The 23,827-nt window shown below is 42.3% G+C and overlaps 1 protein-coding gene across 1 annotated transcript in view; it reads right to left on the bottom strand.

The window, feature by feature from the left end:
- LOC126176599 (platelet-derived growth factor receptor beta-like) overlaps nucleotides 1-23,827 on the bottom strand; it is a 150,036-nt gene that overhangs the window by 73,335 nt on the left and 52,874 nt on the right. Inside the window, exons 6-8 of the mRNA XM_049923760.1 lie at nucleotides 17,725-17,741; nucleotides 16,854-17,203; nucleotides 3,281-3,357 (exon numbers count right to left, since the gene is read on the bottom strand). Coding sequence (XP_049779717.1) covers nucleotides 3,281-3,357; nucleotides 16,854-17,203; nucleotides 17,725-17,741 — 444 coding nt within the window. The remainder of the gene's footprint in view (nucleotides 1-3,280; nucleotides 3,358-16,853; nucleotides 17,204-17,724; nucleotides 17,742-23,827) is intronic.

Below are 23,827 nucleotides of genomic sequence, written 5' to 3'. Positions count from 1 at the left end.
TGATAAAACAAGTTTCTCTGTTTTGCCTCTTCTTCTGTCCCCCACCCCCTGCCCCAACGTGTACAATCGCAACATATTTCATTAATATTCAGTGCTCCTCACCCCACAGTCAACCAAGATACCTAAAGAAGAACACCAATATGTTGACAGTTTCTTGTAAAAGCAACCCAGTACAAACGTAACTTCTTCAGATTTACAAATAAGGTAAAGAAGCACGAATTCTGCTGCTGCTGGACCATGAAGTTGTTTTTGTATGTCAATCCTTAAAGCAGATAGAAATTTAAGTTCAGGAGTACACTATTTGTTAAGATGTGTAATGAATTGCACAATTAATTGATTGCAAAAATCTCTCAGAACAATGTGTGTTGGTCAACTACCACCAATAGTTTCACATTTTCCTGTGTCAGAGAGGGAGGCACCACCATTATGAGTATGCCTGCTGTATACAGTACACAGTATACAGTGAATGCGGCACACTCAAGGAGCAAGTCCTTGTAGTGGCAACTGATGTGACAGGTAGCCCATCAGCACAGGACTATATGATAAGAAAATCAGACGAAATAAAACATTTGCCTCACAGTAAAAAGTTGCATCAATAAGTAATGTATCTTGCTGTGGCAGCACCGCAGTCGCGTGTTCCCGATTGCAGAAGATCGAAATGGTGTCGAATTGTTCCCTGTGATAGACTGTCCCAAGCATCTTGCACCTTTTGGTGCAATTCGGCGTTGGTTCTTGTAGCCTCTGGAGAACGAATAGCCGGCCGCGGTGGTCTCGCGGTTCTAGGCGCGCAGTCCGGAACCGCGTGACTGCTACGGTCGCAGGTTCGAATCCTGCCTCGGGCATGGGTGTGTGTGATGTCCTTAGGTTAGTTAGGTTTAAGTAGTTCTAAGTTCTAGGGGACTGATGACCACAGCTGTTAAGTCCTATAGGGCTCAGAGCCATTTGAACCATTTTTGAGAACGAATAAGTTCCCGCGGCATCATGTCCAAGAGGTGATCAATTTGTTAGAGATCCTTGTTTGCCAGGAGAATTGTTGTATACCAAGATAAGGGGTGTCTGTGTTACAGCTGTCGTATATGGAGTCGTGCTGAAAAAAGCCTTCCCGTCGAAGTAACGGCAGTGGTTACTTCACCCTGCAAAAATACCAAAAGTAACCGCAAGTATTATTGATGACTCCACCGCCTGCACCTCCGACAACGTGAAGACTGAGATGGGACCCGTATACACTCTGCAGTCTGGAAGAGGCAGCTCACCAGATCCACGCCGCATTCGTGTACGTCCATCACTCGCATACAGATAGAACCTACTCTTCTCACTGGAAACAATACTGTGTCGTTCCAGTCTCCTGTCGACTCTTTGACGACACCGGAGTAGTCTTGCTTCACGGCGTCGTGATATCGATAGTAGCGTGACCAGTGGCACACGTGATCTTAGTCTTCCTACAGACGGACGGCTGGAGACACAGACATGTACTTGGATTTCTTTCCTGGATGATGTTTGGTCGATCACCACCACTCGCACACTGAGTCGGTGGTGAAGTGCGTCCATACTGCGCGGGTGTCCAGAATGTGGTTTACAGATGAAGGAATGTTCCACAGATAACTGTTTAAAGCAGCGACACACCAACAACGCACGGTGGCCAGCGTATGCAGCAATCCTCGAAACATCCTGTCGGCTTCTCACAGGCTCATAATGCGATCCTATTCTTTTGGTTGAGGGTGTTGCAGAGGAGTAAGTAGTGGTTGGCGAGGCGGGATTGTACCCAAGGGTGAATGTGTCACAAACTGTTCAGCTGTAATCTAAACTCAGTAGCTGCCCGTTGAGTCAAAACAAAGGTAGCACGGTCAAGCCACTGAGCGGCAAAAAAAAAAAAAAAAAAAAAAAAAAAAAAGTGTGTGAAATCTTATGGGGCTTAACTGCTAAGGTCATCAATCCCTAAGCTTACACACTACTTAAACTGAATTATCCTAAGGACAAACACACACACCCATGACCGAGGGAGGACTCGAACCTCCGCCGGGACAGCCTAAGACAGCAGCGCCTAAGACCGCTCGGCTAATGCCACGCGGCCCCTGAGCGGCATCTGATCGCCGATGACCAAAACAAATAAATCTCTGACACTCCTCAGTACGCAAATGCTATGCCACGGTGCCACTCCCACGGTCCTTAATGGCGTCGCATTTTTTTCCCATTAACGTACAGTCCACTGAGTGTGCGAGCAGAACTGCGGACGGAGTTCCACAGCAATCGGCGCATCTGGGAATAACGAAGCGTTTATCTGGGAATGTCACTACTTCCTTAACTCGATTCAAAGCTTCACAGAATCCAAAAATTTCAGGAATCTTCAAGTAGTTCATCTGGTATTTCTTTTCCATTTTTTTTATTTCAATTCCTTTCCTCCTGTAACTATCAGTCGTGGATTTTTTTACTTACTTCTAGACCATGAGATCATGGTAATCCTTGTTGACCCATAGACGACATTGGGGAAGATATCGTAGCGGATTTGCTGTCCATAGGTGTCACCTCAGTGAAGAAGTAATAACCATTGAATCAGTGCACAGTAATCTAAGAAATCGTCCGTCTCCGTAGCTGACTGTTCGACGTGGCTGACTGCCGGTATTACCAGGGATTTTTCTTTGATGGTGGGCTGCACTCAGCCTCTTGAGACCAACTGAGCTAGTCGATCGATTAGCAGTGCTTCCAAGGTCGAGAGAACCGACAACGAGTGGGAGAGCCCTGTGCCGATGACATGTCCCACGGTACTGCATCCGACGACGCCATTGGCAGAGGATGCCATGGCGGTCGGTGGACCAGAACGCTGAACCTTACTTACTTTACTCACTCCAAGAAATCTATAGCAAGTAGCACTGTAACACGACACAACTGCGACCGAGGCCACACTAATAGAAAGTCACCAATACGAAATCGCACTTGCGGGCCACGTTCACTCACAGCTTATCGAAAAGTTGCGTGTGGCTGTGACTGTGTAACAAGAACGCCATACATAGACACCCTGTACTGAACAAAGCCAAGTTGGAGCCCCCCCCTCCCCCCCCCCCCCGCAGTCGCAGGGCGTCTGACTCGGCTGTGTCCACCAACTGCTTCATGGCCGTCAACGTGGCTGGAGATGCATTGTGGCAGGTGCCACGGTGCCCTCCAGTCTGCGGGAACTAAATTATCTATGCATAAAAGAAGTGGGAGGAAACTGAAACAGGACAGCAGTTAGACGTATTGCAAGGATTTATCAGCTCCAGGAGGAGCCAGGTGAGAGGGTACTCACTCTCTGCGATGGACGGCCGCCCGCTCGACGAGAAGCTGAGCCGCGGGTCGGGCTGCACGTAGGAGCTCTCCGAGTCCCTGCAACACAACAGCACAGTGTGAGTCCAGCTGGCAGCGGCTGCCGCCTCTAAAACACACAGACATGCCTGAAAGGACAGACAACACACGTTCATATAATTGATACGCCTAGCTGGACAATGGATCCATCTTCTTCGGTGCGGAAGCTCAAATACGTCTACTGTGGGAATCTCAGAGTAGCGGACATGGAGTCAATGGAGAGGGACCGCGGAGATAGTCCCCGCAGTTGCGACAACGCTGTGTTCCGGATGGCACAGTGGTTAACGCACTTGCCTAGTAAGTAATAAATCCTGGGTTCGAATCCCGGTCCGGTACACATATTCGCACTGAGGCGTAGCGCCTTCGCATCGCTCCTGTCACTTGTTAGGACGATATCGTTATAGGCATGAGTCATCGACAGATGTCACCAGCTGACATGGACGTGAGTTACAGACCTGCACGTAGTTGTACTAGTAGGCGGCAGAGGTCAGCAAATGACGGACAGTCGTAGTCAAAACAATGTTGTAAAGTTATGTTTGACTAATACTTAATGTATTTGCATAATTATAATTGTTTTATATGTGTAGTAATTAGCAGTGTGAGTGTTGTATTAGTGAAGAAGAACAGAAGTAAATGAAAATTGTTTTGTTTATTCACGAAGTACCAATTAAACTATACAGGGGATTAACTATAATTAAATGTGCAGTCAGTTTATGGTACTAATAAATCGTGAGTAGAACACAAATTAATTGGGAATTTCGGGAGGAGTAATTTTATATTTTATACTTTTCTAAATTTATTTATTTAGCAATTGCCATAGAAAGAAATGTATTACTATGATTGGTCAATGTTAGCGCGGGATAATACTGCAATCTGATTTGCTGTTTGTGATATCAGCAAATCAAAAAATTGCAGGCTCGCGCCAATCCATGCTGGGAACAAAGCCTTTGGTGTGATCTAAGTAAGTCGGGGCTTAGAGTTCGAACTAGTAACATCTCGTTGAAAGCAGCTCCGACGAAAGTACTATAAACTCGCGGAAAAATGCTAATTACGAGTTCGCGAAGTAGCAAAAAGTGTATTTAAGTGAAGGGTATAGTGGAAGTCGTGTGGAATTTCGGACGGAATATCAAAATTATTGCTTTTGACTGTTAGTTAAAACCGCGTGGCGTGTTGTGCGGCCTAAGACTGAAACAGGTATTACGTGTAGAGCAGAGTGCACAACATTTGAGCGAGCATTTTAATAACTAAACGATCAAGTGAACTCTACTAACTTCGGTAACGGGTGTAAATACCATAAACTGGCTACGTGTGTGATTGTGGTGTGAGTGGGAACTTTACATTGTGTAGACACTTAGTACGACTTGGCAGTATTAACTGTGATCTTCATCGTAAAAATACACTTGAAAATTTACATTGCCAAGTTAAAACTTTTATTTCAGTACTAGCCACATCCCGTTTACCGGATAATTCTATGTACGTTGCGACCTGCAGTAGACAGTAGTGGTCTAGTATTTTCTACTACAGCTTTTAGCTGGACAAATGAACATTACTGGACACTGGCAGGGCTATAAAAAGTAACGTGCCGCGCCACAGCACGTCGGCACTGATTCCGTGTGATGTCCCACTGCAGCTGACAGCCATAATCCCCTTCAATTTACATAGAACATATTTTCGCTTTAAAATTGTTCTGCGGTGGTAAAATTTGGAATGTATTTAGTTAACACATTCATTGCTACTCTGACAGTTAATGCGTTTGCTATTTGCGAAGTGGATGCTTTATTTGTCACCAACTACCTTTACTGAATGTAATAGTTTTGTCAATTCTTGAAACTATAAAAGCGATGGCAAATCTGAAACTGCAAGAACAAGCACTTCTTTCTTAATAGATGTACCGAATATCTGCTTGTTTCCTAAATCTCAAAGTGCATTTAAATACGAAGAATTAAAAACACTGTTATAGCATTTACAAAAACTCAGTACAGTTCGTAAGAAACAGAATATACGCTTTAGCTTTCAGTAAGTGGTAAACTGTTTTACAGGCAAAAGAAGATAGCCATGTCTAGAAACAGAAGTGCCTTTCTCTTCTATTGGAGTTATAATCAGAATGACACATTTTGTTATTCTATATATCGTTTATGTTGACATGGGTATAAAAACTTTCGTTCTGTAGGTAAAGCAACTAGGAATTGAAGCGTGTAAATTACATACAGTAAATCAAGTGACCCTCTGTAGGGTATATTTTGCAAAGATAATTTTGGGAGCCTGTTCGCTTTCACTGAAAAAAAAAACCTATTTATTCCAAAGTTCTTGGAAGACATTCCTGTTTTACCAGACACACAAAGCATAAATAAGAAAAGCTTCAGGATGATTTCTTTGGATTTGTGCTCTACTTGTTTGATGAGATAACTGTAGAGTCCCTTAGAATCAGACACAGAAACAGGCTTCAAACATTGATCTCTATGAATGAAATTACGGAAGCTGTAAATAAATCACTTTCTGAATTTGGTTTGTTAAAGAAACCTCGCTGAAGAAGAAGTAATTGCATTTGGAAAAGGCTCAACAGTCGTTACTGTCCTTACACAAAGGTTTCAGGTGACTCTCAATCTCAAGTCTTAAGCATCTGATACTCAATGACTTTCTCCATGAGATTCATAAGAAAACAAGGTAACCGTTTAGCTCATGCTACTGTCACCAGAGTAATTCGGTTTATGAAAATGAACGTCGTAATGGAATATGCCGAGGAGAAAACGGCTTTGTTTCTGTAAAACAACCTGCAGAATTGTATTGTTTCACAATCCAAAACAGGTTAGTTCTATGAAAATCAAAAGAATATTTTTTTACATTTTGGAAGCTGCTTCGCGAACATTGTATTTTTAAAATTTGCAAAAGAGTCTCCAATACATTGTAGTCTGGCACGAGCCCAATGAAACACAAAACACGTTCCTGCCAAAAAAATTCTGTAAATGCCAGATAATCATTAAGTTCTCACATCAGAGGACACGTTTATTTGTGATGAAAATAATATTCTGTTTATCAGTCAGGCTCGGGCATTGGAAACATAAATAGAAGTAAAAGAACGTTTCATTAACACTACAAAAAATTTGCACACGAAGGTAAAAACTGCTGTTTCATTCTGGTAGACTCAAAATCTTTGCAAGTTTTCAAAATGTCTTCGTTAACATATTGTTTCTAAACAGTCTTCACACTTTTAGAAGAAGATTTTATTTTGTATGAAGATAACAAAGAGGCGGGTAGCAGCCGTTGTTGAAGGAAAATCCATGGAAATGATAACAGGACATTAATTGCCAATGAGCACTGTTGCATATCAGTGGGGCAAGATGAAAATTTGTGCCAGACCGTGATTCGAGACCGGGTCTCCTGGTTACTAGGCAGATGCGCTGACCACTCGCCATTCGATCACAGTGGTCAAAACAACTGCATAGGCTACTCTAGCACACCTCCTGTCAGACCCAAATTCTCTACTTCTCCACATACCACTTATGTAGTAATCTCATAACTAACGGGATGTCCCCCACGTGTGTTGTCTATAGTATGGATTGGTTTCAGTTAGGTTAAGTAGTGTGTAGGCTCAGGGACTGATGACCTCAGTACTTTAGTTCCATAAGATCTTACCACAAATAAAAAAAAATTTGCGGCTTGTCCCCGGACATCTCCGAAAGTACATGCATCACATACAGGGTGAGTCAAAGAGAACTTACCAGCTTTGGAATTATACAGAAATTTAGTGAGGTAACTTATAGAATCGGTAATCTGTCACCTTGTAGCAAAGAACCTCAAGTTCCATCGGTACCTCATTGCACAAGCAGGAGCTCTAGCTTAGTACGTAGTTGAAACGGCTACTTTCACTGCTTCGAAGCGTGGTCCCTGTATGTTTGGGTTAAATGAAACGAGCTCTGAAACAATTATTCATCGTAAATTTCGCACCGAATAAGCTATAGAACCACCAAGCAGGAAAATTTACTCTTGTCACACGATCTTTGTTGAGACTGGTTGTTCACTGCGACATGATGAATCATCAGGTCGCCCGTTTGTTGATGATTACGTCGAACAGGTTTGGGAGAGCTTTGTACGCGACCAACAAAAACCAACATTGCGTCTCACGAGACTGGCATTCCACAAAATACTGTTTGGGGACTACTTCGTAGACAATTACACTGGAAAACATACAAATTCACAATGAAACAGCACGTTTGTGATGCAGATAAAGTTGCCAATGGAGAATTCTGTGCAGATATGTTGCATCGGACTTTCCTGGTCACAATAATCTTCATCGATGAGTCAACTTTTCATATCAGTGACATGGTCAACACCTTCAACTGCATAATATGGGCAGCGAAAATCCACAGTCAAAGTTAATGTGTTTTGTGCTCTTAGCAAATTGAAGGTGTACGCCCCTTTCTTCTTCACGGAAAAAATGTCACTGCTATCGTGTGTCTTTATATGCCTGAAAACTTTTTAATCCCACAGATCGATGCAGATGACCGAGAGGCAATGTTTTACTGCCAGTAAGTCGGAGGTTCCTCATTTTCTCACGGAAGTTCGAGATTTCCTCAATAAACGCTTCCCAGGTCGGTGGACTGGCCGTGTTGGGCCAATCGCATGACCGCTCTCTCCACGGGCTTGACACCACTGGTATTCTTTCTGTGGGGTTTCATCAAAGAAACTGATTACCGGCTGGATGTTCGCTGCATGACAAGTGGTAGTCATATCGAGCTTGACACTTGTATCTCAATAAATTTCTATATCATTCGAAAGTTGTAAAGTCCTTTTTGACTCACCTTATGTACATACGACTAATTAAGGCGAGAACGGCTAATGATCCCTTCAGTGCAGATGCTCACCAAGCTCGATCTCTACACGGGGATCTGCGAAATGCCAGGATAAACAAGGATAAAGGGCAAGGATCACTACATGAGTAGTGGATAAGTTGAGAATTTGGGTCCTCCGGGAAGTGAGCTCTGTTAGTGGGTACAGTTGTATCGACCACTGTGTCTGGATGGCAGAGTGGTCAGTGCATCTGTCAAGCAAGCAGCAGACCCAAGTTCAAACCCCGGTCGAGCACAAATTTTCTAGTTTCCCCATTTATGTAATTCAGGGCCTACTGGCAGCTAATGCCTTTAAATCTCTTCTGTCTTGATTCATAGTGGCTGCAAGATCAAAATAGTGTCTGTTCTTTCAGACATGTCTGAATGAACAGAAACCTCATGTATGAAAATGATGATCGCAGATTAGCCTAACGTTTTCACTAGCCTCGAAGGGAGATATAAATTGGATAAAAATTTGCTATCTAACCATAAAGTGCTTTTTTATTCCAGTCTCTGATCACAAATGAATTCTTTAGACGACGACCGGTTTCAGTCTGTAATGACCATCTTCAGATCTTTTTTACACAATGTCCTAAAGTGATACGGTCATAATGGCAACGTCAAAACATATAAATATAATCAACATAGCATCGTCACATACATTTATATGTTTTGACGATGCCATTATGGCCGTATCGTCTAAAGAATTCATTTGTGATCAGAGACTGGAGTAAAAAAGCATTTTACAGAATTGGATCACTGTTTGTACACGCGATTATGTCGCAGTTGCTGTAACTAACCATAATTAAAGAAGCACCCAAAAGATCAACAGTACCAGAATAAAAGCAAAGCCTAGAAGCAGTGAATATGACAGGATACTGAAATTAAAAATGTGTAAGCCGATAGTTAGTGAATAAATAGTAATCATGTTCTTAGCATAATATGAGTGAAACAACAGTAAATTAGTTTGAAAATGTTTAACACAACAAGGAATTTATGTTCATATTCAATAAAGAATGTGAAAAAAATAGTATTCTTCAGTAATGTGATTCAACAAATAATGTGAAAAAGAAAATAGTATTCTTCAATAATGTGATTAGATTATAGACAAAAATTATTTGTATGTTACATTCAGCTTTCGCCTAGTAAACTTCTGTGATTGAATTTCAGATTTTCGTAAATTTTAAAAGAGTAAATAGTAAACAATACCACCAAAAAGATCATTTGTTATATTTCTATAAAGTTGAAACGAAAATTGATAATCAATTTTCGGTATTAAAATGCTGTATCTATATATTATGTACGTTTGTTTTTTCTTTTAAAGATCTAACTCCTACAGTTGTAGTATTACGATAATTATGTAATACTTTGAGACTAAACTGCGAGTAATAAGGTAATTAATTTTACCTTTAACCGAGTTATTTTACAAAATTAATATGCATTTAATTTATATATATATTGTGTGTGAGGAATGTTTCCTGAAGGTTTGTGACACCCTGCATATATATATATATATATATATATATATATATATATATATATATATATATATATATATATACAGGGTGTCACAAAAAGGTACGGCCAAACTTTCAGGAAACATTCCTCACACATAAAGAAAGAAAATATGTTTGGTGGACATGTGTCCGGAAACGCTTACTTTCCATTTTAGAGCTCATTTTATTACTTCTCTTCAAATTACATTAATCATGGAGTGGAAACACACAGCAACAGAACGTACCAGCGTGACTTCAAACACTTTGTTACAGGAAATGTTCAAAATGTCCTCCGTTAGTGAGGATACATGCATCCACACTCCGTCGCGTGGAATCCCTGATGCGCTGATGCAGCCCTGGAGAATGGCGTATTGTATCACAGCCGTCCACAATAAGAGCACGAAGAGTCTCTACATTTGGTACCGGGGTTGCGTAGACAAGAGCTTTCAAATGCCCCCATAAATGAAAGTCAAGAGGGTTGAGGTCACGAGAGCGTGGAGGCCATGGAATTGGTCCGCCTCTACCAATCCATCGGTCATCGAATCTGTTGTTGAGAAGCGTACGAACACTTCGACTGAAATGTGCAGGAGCTCCATCGTGCATGAACCACATGTTGTGTCGTACTTGTAAAGGCACATGTTCTAGCAGCACAGGTAGAGTATCCCGTATGAAATCATGACGGTGAATCGAGGAAGTACAGTACATACTGACGAAACTAAAATGAGCTCTAACATGGAAATTAAGCGTTTCTGGACACATGTCCACGTAACATCTTTTCTTTATTTCTGTGTGAGGAATGTTTCCTGAAAGTTTGGCCGTACCTTTTTGTAGTAACACCCTATATATATATAGGGTGTTTCAAAAATGACCGGTATATTTGAAACGGCAATAAAAACTAAACGAGCAGCGATAGAAATACACCGTTTGTTGCAATATGCTTGGGACAACAGTACATTTTCAGGCAAACAAACTTTCGAAATTACAGTAGTTACAATTTTCAACAACAGATGGCGCTGCGGTATGGGAAACTCTATAGTACGATAATTTCCACATAGCCACCATGCGTAGCAATAATATGGCGTAGTCTCTGAATGAAATTACCCGAAACCTTTGACAACGTGTCTGGCGGAATGGCTTCACATGCAGATGAGATGTACTGCTTCAGCTGTTCAATTGTTTCTGGATTCTGGCGGTACACCTGGTCTTTCAAGTGTCCCCACAGAAAGAAGTCACAGGGGTTCATGTCTGGCGAATAGGGAGGCCAATCCACGCCGCCTCCTGTATGTTTCGGATAGCCCAAAGCAATCACACGAACATCGACTTATACATTCAGGACATTAAAGACGTCGGCCGTGCGATGTGGCCGGGCACCATCTTGCATAAACCACGAGGTGTTCGCAGTGTCGTCTAAGGCAGTTTGTACCGCCACAAAATCACGAAGAATGTCCAGATAGCGTGATGCAGTAATCGTTTCGGATCTGAAAAATGGGCCAATGATTCCTTTGGAAGAAATGGCGGCCCAGACCAGTACTTTTTGAGGATGCAGGGACGATGGGACTGCAACATGGGGCTTTTCGGTTCCCCATATGCGCCAGTTCTGTTTATTGACGAAGCCGTCCAGGTAAAAATAAGCTTCGTCAGTAAACCAAATGCTGCCCACATGCATATCGCCGTCATCAATCCTGTGCACTATATCGTTAGCAAATGTCTCTCGTGCAGCAATGGTAGTGGCGCTGAGGGGTTGCCGCGGTTGAATTTTGTATGGATAGAGGTGTAAACTCTGGCGCATGAGACGATACGTGGACGTTGGCGTCATTTGGACCGCAGCTGAAACACGGCGAACGGAAACCAGAGGCCGCTGTTGGGTCACCTGCTGCACTAGCTGCGCATTGCCCTCTGTGGTTGCCGTACGCGTTCGCCCTACCTTTCCAGCACGTTCATCCGTCACGTTCCCAGTCCGTTGAAATTTTTCAAACAGATCCTTTATTGTATCGCATTTCGGTCCTTTGGTTACATTAAACCTCCGTTGAAAACTTCGTCTTGTTGCAACAACACTGTGTTCTAGGCGGTGGAATTCCAACACCAGAAAAATCCTCTGTTCTAAGGAATAAACCATATTGTCTACAGCACACTTGCACGTTGTTAACAGCACACGCTTACAGCAGAAAGACGACGTACAGAATGACGCACCCACAGACTGCGTTGTCGTTTATATCTTTCACATCACTTGCAGCGCCATCTGTTGTTGAAAATTATAACTACTGTAATTTCGAAAGTTTGTCCGCCTGAAATTGTGCTGTTGTCCCAAGCATATTGCAACAAACGGTGTATTTCTATCGCTGCTCGTTTAGTATTTATTGCCGTTTCAAATATACCGGTCATTTTTGAAACACCCTGTATATATATATATATATATATATATATATATATATATATATATATATATATATATATATATATATATATGTGTGTGTGTGTGTGTGTGTGTGTGTGTGTGTGTGTGTGTGTGTGTGTGAGTGAGTGTACGTGTTTATGTTGTCATAAAATACAGGGAAGTATAACAGAGAGATTATTAAATAATTGTGCCAGAGATTTTCTGTTACATTTGCTGTTTGACAGGACAAGATAAAAATGAAATGAAGTAATAAAATACTGATTAGCTGTTAAAAGATGCTGCTTTTTATTTTATTCAAGAGAAATAACTGCAACTACATGGACATATCGAAGGATATATGAAGAAAGAGCCCCACTATATACAGGGTGTTGGACTGCTATTAAAACTACAAAGTAAAGGAGCGATTTGAGGATAATGAAACACTGAAATAATCGTGATAAACATACTGCCGACACCAGTGGTTTGCGCAGAGCGACATGTTACGTCTGAATACATGAACACCTTGTAACAGAGTCCATAAAGTTCAAAGCTGCAGATATGCCTACAGGAGAAACAGATTACATTTGTTGTTGTGAAGGCAGGCGTCCTCATTAATGCCAGTACGTGTTTAAAATGTTTCGTATGCGTTGACAACAATCCAAAATGTGTTCACTGAGCCCATAGACACCGTCAACAGGGCTACAATACAACAAAGATTGTAAATATCTCCACACAAAAATGACTAACGTGTTCAAGTTGGGAGACCTGAGAGGCCATGGTAGTGACGAGGCGATGTACTACTTTGTCGAAGACGCGTGATATGTATTCCCGAGCAGCCACTGGAAAGTGTGCGGGTGAATAATAACGCGTCTGCTACATACAAATACTTTCACCATAACAGCGCTGGCATGACTCCACTTGCTCATATATTGTTACTGGAAACAGCTGCTTTCCAGCCCGACGTCTATCAAGATTATTTGCTTGTTTCATTGTCCTCTATTCACCCCTTTCAGATGTACCTACTTAAGAAACACCCAGACTATACTCTGTTCATCATAGAAATAAACCTGATGTAAACATTACGTCATGTATTCTTCCACGTTTGCTTCAGTCTCATTGGATTTCGTTTAACGTGGAGCGGAAACCAATCTGTGTCTAGTACAGTCACGTACGATCATAAGGATACGTTTTATGGTGTGTTACACGCACGTAGACCGAGCGACAATGCGGGACAACAACTTCACTGGCGCGTTAAACTTGGAGAGCACTATACAGCCAGTTGGTCCAACTAACGGGCAATAATGTAAGAAGTTCCAGTTGAGTCGTAAAAAGAGACGAGCAAAGACAGAATATAGCTTCAGATGTCATTTAATTTTTAAAGAGAATGAAATAATATTCGCAATACTCCAGCACTACCCCACGCTTGGTATTTGGCGAGACGGAAAGCATTTTAATCACAAACAAGAGTGATGAAAATTTCTGGCTTAATCACAGGGTAATATTTCTGAGCGAGCTATGTGTGATTCAAAAGAATACTGCAGGGATTTCGCCATACTATTGAATACTGAAGCCACAGAAGGTATTAATTAGAGTCAGTCTAGTAATCTCTTAGCTCCTTCCTTATCCGAATCCGAGAAATACACTTCAGTTCTGGAACTGTTATCTGCATCGTTGATAACGAGTCGATCAACAACAGAATCCACGAAGCCAATTGGGCACCGCATTTTCTCCTCTTCCCTTATGAATTGCCGTTCTATATCCCGCCAGTGATATGTGGAAAATCTGCTTCCTTTAGTTCCATTATGTCTGGCACCCTAACAGTCTAGTTGTTTCTCGGGATAAATCCCTTACTTGGCTCCGGATCAGTACAGGTGGGTTGATAATGCAATGGCACAGTAGCAAATGTAAAAACGCTGCGTTTGCATGGTGTCCTGGAGCCTGTGAAAATTATTGTTCTTCCTGTTTCTACGACACTTATTCTGGTTCGCGTGAGACTACATCTGTGGTGCGAAACAACGGTCATAGTCCACACAAAGAGTACTTGGTTTTTCAGTTAAGGCGCCTTTATTAACAATCTTTTACAAAAATCGATAGTTAAGATTTTATAATTGAAATTAAAGCAGGAATTTGGCATGCAGTATGCAATTAGAAACAAGACGAACTGCATTATTCATAAAAATGTAAGCATTTTAAATTGAACGAAAAAAAAGATAACTTAGGCGAGACCTGAACCACCGATCCATGAATCGCACTGTGTTATCAGTGTCGTAGCTACGATTCCGCTATACATCCGATGGATACAAATATCTCATCTGTATTAAATACGGTCCTAGAAAAACGTCAAATCCGATTTGTTTTCTTAAAATTTGTGAAAAACATTAAGACCACCTATTTCTCGGCACTTTTTAACCGTGACCCACACGCATGTATCACTACGGAACAGGAAGCAGCCTAAGCCATTTTCATATTGCGAATTAACAGCGCGACAATCAGAACACAACAGTACAGTGACTGTGAGTGAACACTATCTTTGAAATGACAACTACGTAGCTAAGGTTTGATTGAGAAAAACATTGACAGCTGTTGTTGTTGTTGTGGTCTTCAGTCCTGAGACTGGTTTGATGCAGCTCTCCATGCTACTCTATCCTGTGCAAGCTTCTTCATCTCCCAGTACCTACTGCAACCTACATCCTTTTGAATCTGCTTAGTGTATTCATTTCTTGGTCTCCCTCTACGATTTTTACCCTCCACGCTGCCCTCCAATACTAAATTGGTGATCCCTTGATGCCTCAGAACATGTCCTACCAACCGATCCCTTCTTCTAGTCAAGTTGTGTCACAAACTTCTCTTCTCCCTAATGCTATTCAATACCACCTCATTAGTTACGTGATCTACCCATCTAATCTTTAGCATTCTACTGTAACACCACATTTCGAAAGCTTCTATTCTCTTCTTGTCCAAACTATTTATCGTCCGTGTTTCACTTCCATACATGGCCACACTCCATACAAATACTTTCAGAAATGACTTCCTCACACTTAAATCTATACTCGATGTTAACAAATTTCTCTTCTTCAGAAACGCTTTCCTTACCATTGCCAGTCTACATTTTATATCCTCTCTACTACGACCATCTTCAGCTATTTTGCTCCCCAAATAGCAAAACTTCTTTACTACTTTAAGTGTCTCATTTCCTAATCTAATTCCCTCAGCATCACCCGACTACATTCCATTATCCTCGTTTTGCTTTTGTTGATGTTCATCTTATATCCTCCTTTCAAGACACTATCCATTCCGTTCAACTGATCTTCCAAGTCCTTTGCTGTCTCTGACAGAACTGCAATGCCATCGGCGAACCTCAAAGTTTTTGAATAAAATGTTCTCGGGTTTCCAACCGCGTCAGTTGGTTAAAACTACACGAGCTTTCGGCCAAGCACTCCTTGGCCATTGTCAAGTTTTATGACTGCCAGTGGGCTGTTCGTGCGCCCTTATATACGCTAGCTGCCGGCTGTGACGTCACTGGTGCCCGTGACATTGCCATATATGGGCATGTTTTGAGTCGGCGTTCGATGTGCCCTCTTCAACCGCGCGATCGCTGGATCCCACGCAGCGCTGAGCTGTAAGCCACCGTCTCTATTCAGGGTGTTTGTGGTAATTTGTATTTTAATAGCTTCCTGTATTAAACTGTCCCAGAAGCCGTTAGTGCGAGCCATGACAGAGGTATCGTCAAATTTTATGTGGTGACCGTTTTCTAACGCATGCTCAGCTAACGCAGATTTCTCTGGATAGCGTAGGCTATAATACCTCTCATGTTCTTTCCTGCGTTGTTCCACAGTGCGCACTGTTTGTCCGATGTACTTCTGGCCACACTCACAAGGTATTTCGTAATCTCCAGGTGTTCTGAGACCTACAGCGTCTTTAACTGGTCTCAGTAATTGACGGATTTTCGTTGGAGGCCTGAAGATCGATTAAATCTTGTGTCTTTTCAACAGGCGGCTTATCTTGCCAGACACAGAGCCACAGAATGGCAGCAAACCAAATTTCTTTTCCTGGTCTTCGTCGCTGGTCTTATTCTGATATTTCCCAGAAATCACTTCTTTCACTTGATGGGTGCTGTAGCCGTTATTCGTGGGGCAAGTTGTCGTCGTCTGATATTACTCTTGCACGATGCACCAATGTTTGCAATACTCCATGGATTTTAATGCCTACTCCAAATTTTTCTTTCGTTTCCTTCACTGCTTGCTCAATATAAAGATTGAATAACATCGGGGAGAGGCTACAACCCTGTCTCACTCCCTTCCCAACCACTGCTTCCCTTTCATGTCCCTCGACACTTGTAACTGCCATCTGGTTTCTGTACAAATTGTAAATAGCCTTTCGGTCCCTGTATTTTACTCCTGCCACCTGCAGAATTTGAAAGAGAGCATTCCAGTCAACATTGTCAATCGCTTTGTCTCAGACTATGACAGCTGTTGATACATTAGAATATCTAAAAGTTCCATTTAACGTAACTTGGTAATAACTTATCTGATACGTAAGTACGACGTACTTCCAAGAGCGTAACAAGACCAGTGTACGTCTGATCGGCTTCTGACCAATCATCGTGTTTGTGTTTGTTTACATCAGGTTGAATCTTATGATGAATGGAGTGTAGTGGAGTGGATACGAAATTTGAGTAGAGAAACGATCACCTAATATTTGGATTGAGAAGATTCAGTCATAAAAGAAGAATAAGAAAACTGCTGAAGAGTTTACGGAGTAGAGAAGAGCGGATGAAAACAATCATTATCGGTGTGGTGGCTGGCAGGTGGCTGTACTCACGAGGACAGCAACAGGTCGATGTAGCGCGGCTCGTGGCTGCCACCGGTGCCGGCGGTGGGGGCGGCGGGGAGCACGGCGGAGGCCGCCGCGGTGGCGGCTAGGGTGGCCACGGGAGCGGGGGCGGGCGCGGGCCGGGCGCGGGTGCTGGAGAAGGGTAGCGGCGCGCCCGTGCGGCGCTCGTACTCGACGCGCAGGCGGCGCAGGTAGTGCAGCAGGTCGCCGCAAGGCACGAACTCCATCAGGATGCAGAGCGGCGGCCGCAACGTGCAGCAGCCCACCATCTCCACCACGTTGGGGTGCCGGCCCGCGTGCTTCAGCATCGCGATCTCCGCCTGGAACTCCTCCACCTCCTCCGCCGTCGCGCGCACTGAAACATCAGCGGAGGCAGCGTGACTTACACGTGCAGCTGCAATGCGGGCACCCTGAACCCGCATCCCGCAAGGCTCGTTACTTGGCCCGTTCTTTTCCGCGACCAACACTAATGATTTGCCAAAGACATTGGAGGGCTCTTCAAAATGGTTGGATGGTTGGTTGTTTTGGGGAAGGACACCAGACATCGAGGTCAAGCGTCTCATCGGATTAGGGAAGGATGGGGAAGGAAGTCGGTCGTGCCCTTTGAAAGGAACCATCGCGGCATCTGCCTAGAGCGATTTAGGGAAATCACGGAAAACCTAAATCAGGATGGCCGGCCGCGGGATTGAACCGTCGTCCTCCCGAATGCGAGTCCAGTGTCTAACCACTGCGCCACCTCGCTCGGTCAAAATGGTTGTTTTGGAAGGTGATACAAGCACGCTCATAGAGGGCCGAACACTCATCCAAACGAAAGAAAACAAGGAAGATAAAGTAGCGGAATGTAGTGAAAGATTTTGACATCACTACTTACCTCATCTCTTCAAAAAATAATGAGACAAATTATAAAATAGAAAAAAATTAATAAGAACGTTCTAAATACCACACTAATAAGGAAGTTTTTGTTTCAAGTGCCATACTACTAAGGCGCTACGTTTTATTTGTGATAATACAAGTACAGAAAACCTGCTGTAATGTTTCAAACCTTCGAGCTCCGCAGACAAATCCTGCCACGCACCACCGGTGTTCGGACATTTGCCACGCCGGACATTTGCCACCATTTTACCTGCTCCGAAGGGTTGTGACCCTTGTCTCCCCCTCCTCCTCCTCCAAATCACTTACTGAGCCTTTCCGCTGATTTACTTAACATAGAACCCGAATCTCTTTCGATTTTCCACCATATTCCTAGAGAGAGTATCGTTGTGGAAACTATTAAATGCATCTCGCATTGAAATCCGCACCAAATTTCGAGCCTCAGTAAAACTTCGCCAATCTTGGAGATTTCGCGCTCGTCTAAATTCTACTTGCCTTTTTGAGTGTTCCTGCAGCAGCTATCTGTCGTGTTTTGTGTACCATGGGGGATCAGTTCCGTCTCTTATTGATTTATTTGGTATGAATTGCCGAGTGCTGTTGATACTATTTCTTTGAACTTAAGCCACATATGGTCTTCACGTACATAGTTTGGAAGGACTGGAGACTGTCTCTTAGAAAGACGTCAACCGAATTTTTGTTGCTTTTATAAATAGATATATTTCGCGTTTAGTGTTGGTGAATTTCTTTGTTACGGAAGTGAGCTTCGCTACGACTGTGTGTTCACTAATCACTGTATCCGTCGTGATGCTCAGGATTATTTGTGGCTAAGAGGTCAAGTGTGTTTTCGTAACCATTTACAATTTGAATGGAGTCGTGAACTAACTGTTCAAAGTCATTTTAAAAAAAGCATTTAGAACAATTAAGTGGGGTGTTTTATATCTACAATAGAGTCTGAAAATGTCAACATACGGAAAGTAGATTGAAGTCACTGCCAACTGTATGAGTAGGGAACCTATTTGTGATGAGACTCAAGTTTTCTTTGAACTGTTCAGCAACTGTTTCATCTGAGACCAGGGGTCGGTAAAGGGAGCCAGTTATTAATTTATTCTGGTTGTCGAATATAGCCTCTGCCCATACTAGTCACAGGAATTATCTGCTTCAATGTCAATTGTGAGCTGGAACACACACTACATTATTTTTCCTGAAGTTGCGCTTCTTGTTTCTGTTGTAGTGCAGATCATTACAATTACCGCTTTTCCCTCCGAAACCTAGGATGATTTCTCTGTGACCCTGTAAATACCAGACCTAAACAATGTTGAACAACAACGTACGTTACAAGCATAGCATTCTGTATAACTTCATTTCCTTATTTCTAACATTTTAAAATTGTACTTCGACTTTGGATGACATGTCAATCATAGATGTTCGCATCTCTATTAAGTGAACGTATTTTCAGTAATGTTTTGAACATTGTCCCGCTACACTTTATTAACTAATGTTTCGCCGCAAGAGATATCGCATTTTAGAGAGTAAATTAATATGGAGTATGTCGTTTTTCTTTTCTCACATTCACATGCCCATTTCTTCTTTCCTTATTGTCTTTTGACATGCAGTTGTAATAATTAAAGTAGGCACAAATACAGTGATCAAAAACAAATGATTAGCGTACATTCGCATTCTCTTTGCATCGTTCCTTTCTTGTTGCTCCCATGGCGATGGACTGTTTGTTTCGCAATCAGTAAGCGTGAAAGGAAGCTACAGTACAGGCAGAGGGATCTATATTTATACATGGCAGAAATAATTTGAGACTGACATAATCGTCGGTATTGCTTTAGTTTCCCAAAAGTTATAAATATTTCGATTTCTGTAAAGAAGCTCTGTATTTGGCCAAGATGTCGAAGAAGAAGGACCCTTCCGTGCTGGTTGTATCGAGTAAGATGTGGAGACTGCGGTCTGAAAGCGGACAGAAGAAGTACGAGGAAGGGCGTCCCTTACCTGAGGGATCGCTATCTGGCGAAGGGGCAAGTGTGGCAAATGTCCGGCGTGGCAAATGTCTGGCATTCGCTCCGCCTTCCCACTGAGGCTGCGGACGTCGTTAGCCGCTCAAGTGGTATTTCCCACGGGCGCTGCAGACGGCATCCACCGTCGCGGCCTTGCCGGTACCTGAATCCTAATGACGGCCTTTGCCGTCAGCAGATTCCGCTACCTGTGGTCCTGCGGACGTCTATAGCCGCTCAGCGGTATTTTCGCCGGATATCACAGTTGCCGTTTCACGTTCATGCTAGCTGGTTCGTGGGATCATCTGCATTTTGCTATTGTGGTGTCGTTTAGCTTTCTACCTGCTCATCAGGATTTTTAGAGTGCTGTCGCTTTTGCGTTCCACAGACAAAAGCCACTTCGGCGTGGTTGCACTGACGAAGAGATACTGGAGATACTCACAAGGAGTGACAGTGACAGTGTGGCATCTCCAACGACTGTAGTGATGGTGATTGGTTCTTCATAAGAATCTCGTAGCAATACGTGTCCACGTACTTCACCAAATAGAGCTCACCATTATAGTTCTTCTTGAGATTCTGAAAGTGAAGACTAATCGATCGTGAAAGGCCATGCAGTGGTGACAAATTTGATTGGAAAAAGCGTGATTTCAGTCCAGCACTGCATGCTTTTGATTAGTCATCATTAGGGCATAATTGTGAACTAGCGCCTGATTCATGCATTCTATCTTCTTTCATGCTAATTCAATCACAAAATCTGATGAAATTTATAGCACTTGAAACAAACTGATTTTGCACTTTCACCATGGGAAATATGTCGGAATCAGTCCACACTCGATTGTCCAACTGCGAAGGTACTGGTTTTGGGGCACTGTATTGGTTCATTGGTTTTTGGCGTCTCGTGACCCGTGGTTAAAAAGTTGAAAATAAGAAAATGTTGCTCCAGAGATGTACTTCTGGATATTGCAATTTTGGGCGAAGCTATTTCCCGTAAGCGTTTTATGTTACTTTCGAGAATGTTGCATTTTAGTGACAACTCTGCCAATCGTGGACATGACAGTTTGTTTAAAATTAGGAAAATAATTGATACAGTTCGTATGGCGTTACGCAGTGCGTTTAATCCATACAAAAAGCTCTGTGTCTATGAAAGCCTGTTATTGTTCAAGGTCGCTTATCTTTTAAACAATTCACTATTTCGAAACGAAGTAGATTTGGACTCGAGACATTCGTGTTGTACAACTATAAAACTGGATACTTCTTGGATTACACATCATACCTAAGTACAACAACAGAAATTTAATTCCGTAGTTTGGGGAAATCCGGCGGTATAGTGGCAACACCAACGAAGCCGTACCTTCCAAAAATCAAATGTTCAAATGTGTGTGAAATCTTATGGGATTTAACTGCTAAGGTCATCAGTCCCTAAGCTTAAACACTACTTCACCTAAACTATCCTAAGGACAAACACACACACACACACCCATGCCCGAAGGAGGATTCGAACCTCCGCCGGGATCAGCCGCACAGTCCATGACAGCAGTGTCTGAGACCGCTCGGCTAATCCCGCACAGCAGCCGTACTGTCAACGTGGACATACTCTGTATGTCGACAGTTGGTATATAAGTCAAGACACGTTCCTCTGGCTTCACAACCATATAACAGCAGCATACGGTACTGTACGTAGCAACAAAAGTGATTTGCCGAAGCTACAGTAGAAACTGAAACGAGGAGAAGTTGAATTTATGTCAACTGACACATTGCTTGCCATCAAGTGGTGCGACAAGGGAGATGTGTGCATGTTGACTGTCGGAAACACTACAGAAATGCGTCACACGGCGAGAAAGTAATGAAGGCGGAATGTGTTGTCGACTACAATGCAAGTAGAGGTGCAGTGTGCTGACAAACACAGACTGGATGCTTCAAGTCCAAGACAATAATGAGCAAAACATAAAAAAATTTCCTATCGATCGTTTGAGTTGCGAATAACGGAAATCGTGAAAATCCTGTAGAAAAAGCTGTTTCAGTGTTTACAGAATTTTCCAATTTTCTTGGCAACTTTTCCAAACTTTTCTTTCATACAAACCTTGCCGTAACAATTACGAACGCAACAACCAAAGAATTATCCAAATTTGTTAAGCTATTATTTGATTTTAGCAAGACTAATTCGCAGCAATTCGTTTTCATTTATAGAGATTTAACTTCATTAGACTATGGTTAGATGCATACACTCGCCCGTTTCTGACGCACAAAATGTCTTTAGGAATTAAAGTTGACGTTTAATTACGCGGTGTGGAAACTTGAGTATTTAATTATCCAATTCTTAAACAAAAGTTGTACATCATCGTTTATTTCTACTGGATAATAATAACTGCGTCACGCATAAAAAGAATTCAGAAACATTGACTGTTTGGTTTTGAAGTTTCCATGTGGGTAATTTATTCGGTTAATAATCCGAAAGTATAGTGATTAGCTCCGACTCTGTGTCTCGGCATCCAGACTATTCCTTGGAAAGTTGTGTGAGGGCGAATTATTGCGCTAGTACAAACGAATGTAAAAGTTTATCGTTGCGGATTCTCCAACGTGTACATCATAAGTTACGTACAAAAAACTGATAATTAAGTATCAGTACTTCAGATAAGACTCAGATGTATACAGAAACCTTATCATTGTTCGCAAGAACGACTTGCAAATGCAAGGAGGCCTTTGATGAGGAGTTAGCAGCATCGGCGGTCTCAGTGTTCATCTTATCTGCCGAGCAATTCATCTCCATATTCAAAGCTATGAGGTAAGTATCCAGATACATAGTATTTATTTGTAACGTCGGTAATCACACTCAGAATGCCAGAGAGCCGCGAGCGCCCTGGCTCAGGGCGAGGTCGGCGGAGCGAAGGGCTCAGGCATAGACAGCAGTACACGGCCATCAGCGCAGGTAAATGGATCAGGTGACCTGAAGGGCACACTCGACGCGGCCAGCCGATGAGCAGCTGCAGCAGCCAAAGGGTTAACGAGTAGTATCATAGTCAAGAGTAAACAATTTTATTAGAACAAATAAGCCCTCGGTCACAAATATTAAGTCAAAATTGACCAGGTTTCGACACTACTACGAGCGTCGTCTTCAGAATTAAACTAACTGTTCTAAAACATATTAGGTATATAATACATTTATAAAATTAGCGTTTGTACTGACTGGAAAGAGATGCAGTACTTACAAGTCACATTTTAAAAAATCTAAGCCGGAAAGGCGACGTCATGAATAGTTGCAAATAAGATGGCGAGCCGCTAAGGGCTGCTCGTACTTGAGTGAACAAGGGTTGCAACAAGAGTGAGGTGCCCACGTTACATAGTGTGGGCAAGTAAACATGATGTTGCTACGTTGCTACGAGCGCCATCTAGTAGCCGCAGAAACAACTAATTTTGAATGTACAGTAGCCTAGTTGTTTCTGCGGCTACTAGATGGCGCTCGTTTTTTAAAATGTGACTTGTAAGTATTACATCTCTTTCCAGTCAGTAAAAACTCTAATTTTATTTATGTATTATATACATAATATGTTTTAGAACAGTTAGTTTAATTCTGAAGATGACGCTCACAGTATCGACGAAACCTGGTCAATTTTTACTTAATATTTGTGACCGTGGGCTTATTTGTTCTAATATAATTCTGACACGGTCACTGAACCTTAGCAGCTATGTTCAAAGTTTTATGTAAACAATTATCATTTATTTAAAATTTTTTGTAAGCTAATAACCAAATTGACTATAATATCTTTCAGCACTGACGTCTTCCGTGGTATGAGATGCACAGTTAACTGTGCAGTTCCCTGTGCTATTTAGGAAGGATTCCAAATATAGTCAAAAGTTCTTTCCGTTTTGCAACTGACAAATATGTCTGGTCTTTCAGATGAAACATACCATGGCGCACATCGGCCTTAGTATTTCCTCTTTTTAAGACAATGACCTTTTCTATTTTTCTGTTTCAGAATAAGAATTATTGGGACGGATTCCTTTCACATATTGATGGCAAAGCATTTGTAGATCTTACAAGCATGCATTGACTACAATGTTTGCCGGCCGCGGTGGTCTAGCGGTCCTAGGCGCTCA

The sequence above is a fragment of the Schistocerca cancellata genome, chromosome 3 (genome assembly GCF_023864275.1).
Source record: "Schistocerca cancellata isolate TAMUIC-IGC-003103 chromosome 3, iqSchCanc2.1, whole genome shotgun sequence".
Taxonomy (NCBI): Eukaryota; Metazoa; Arthropoda; class Insecta; order Orthoptera; family Acrididae; genus Schistocerca; species Schistocerca cancellata.
Note: the sequence above shows the minus strand (reverse complement) of the source record. Positions and strands in the feature narration are given on the sequence as shown.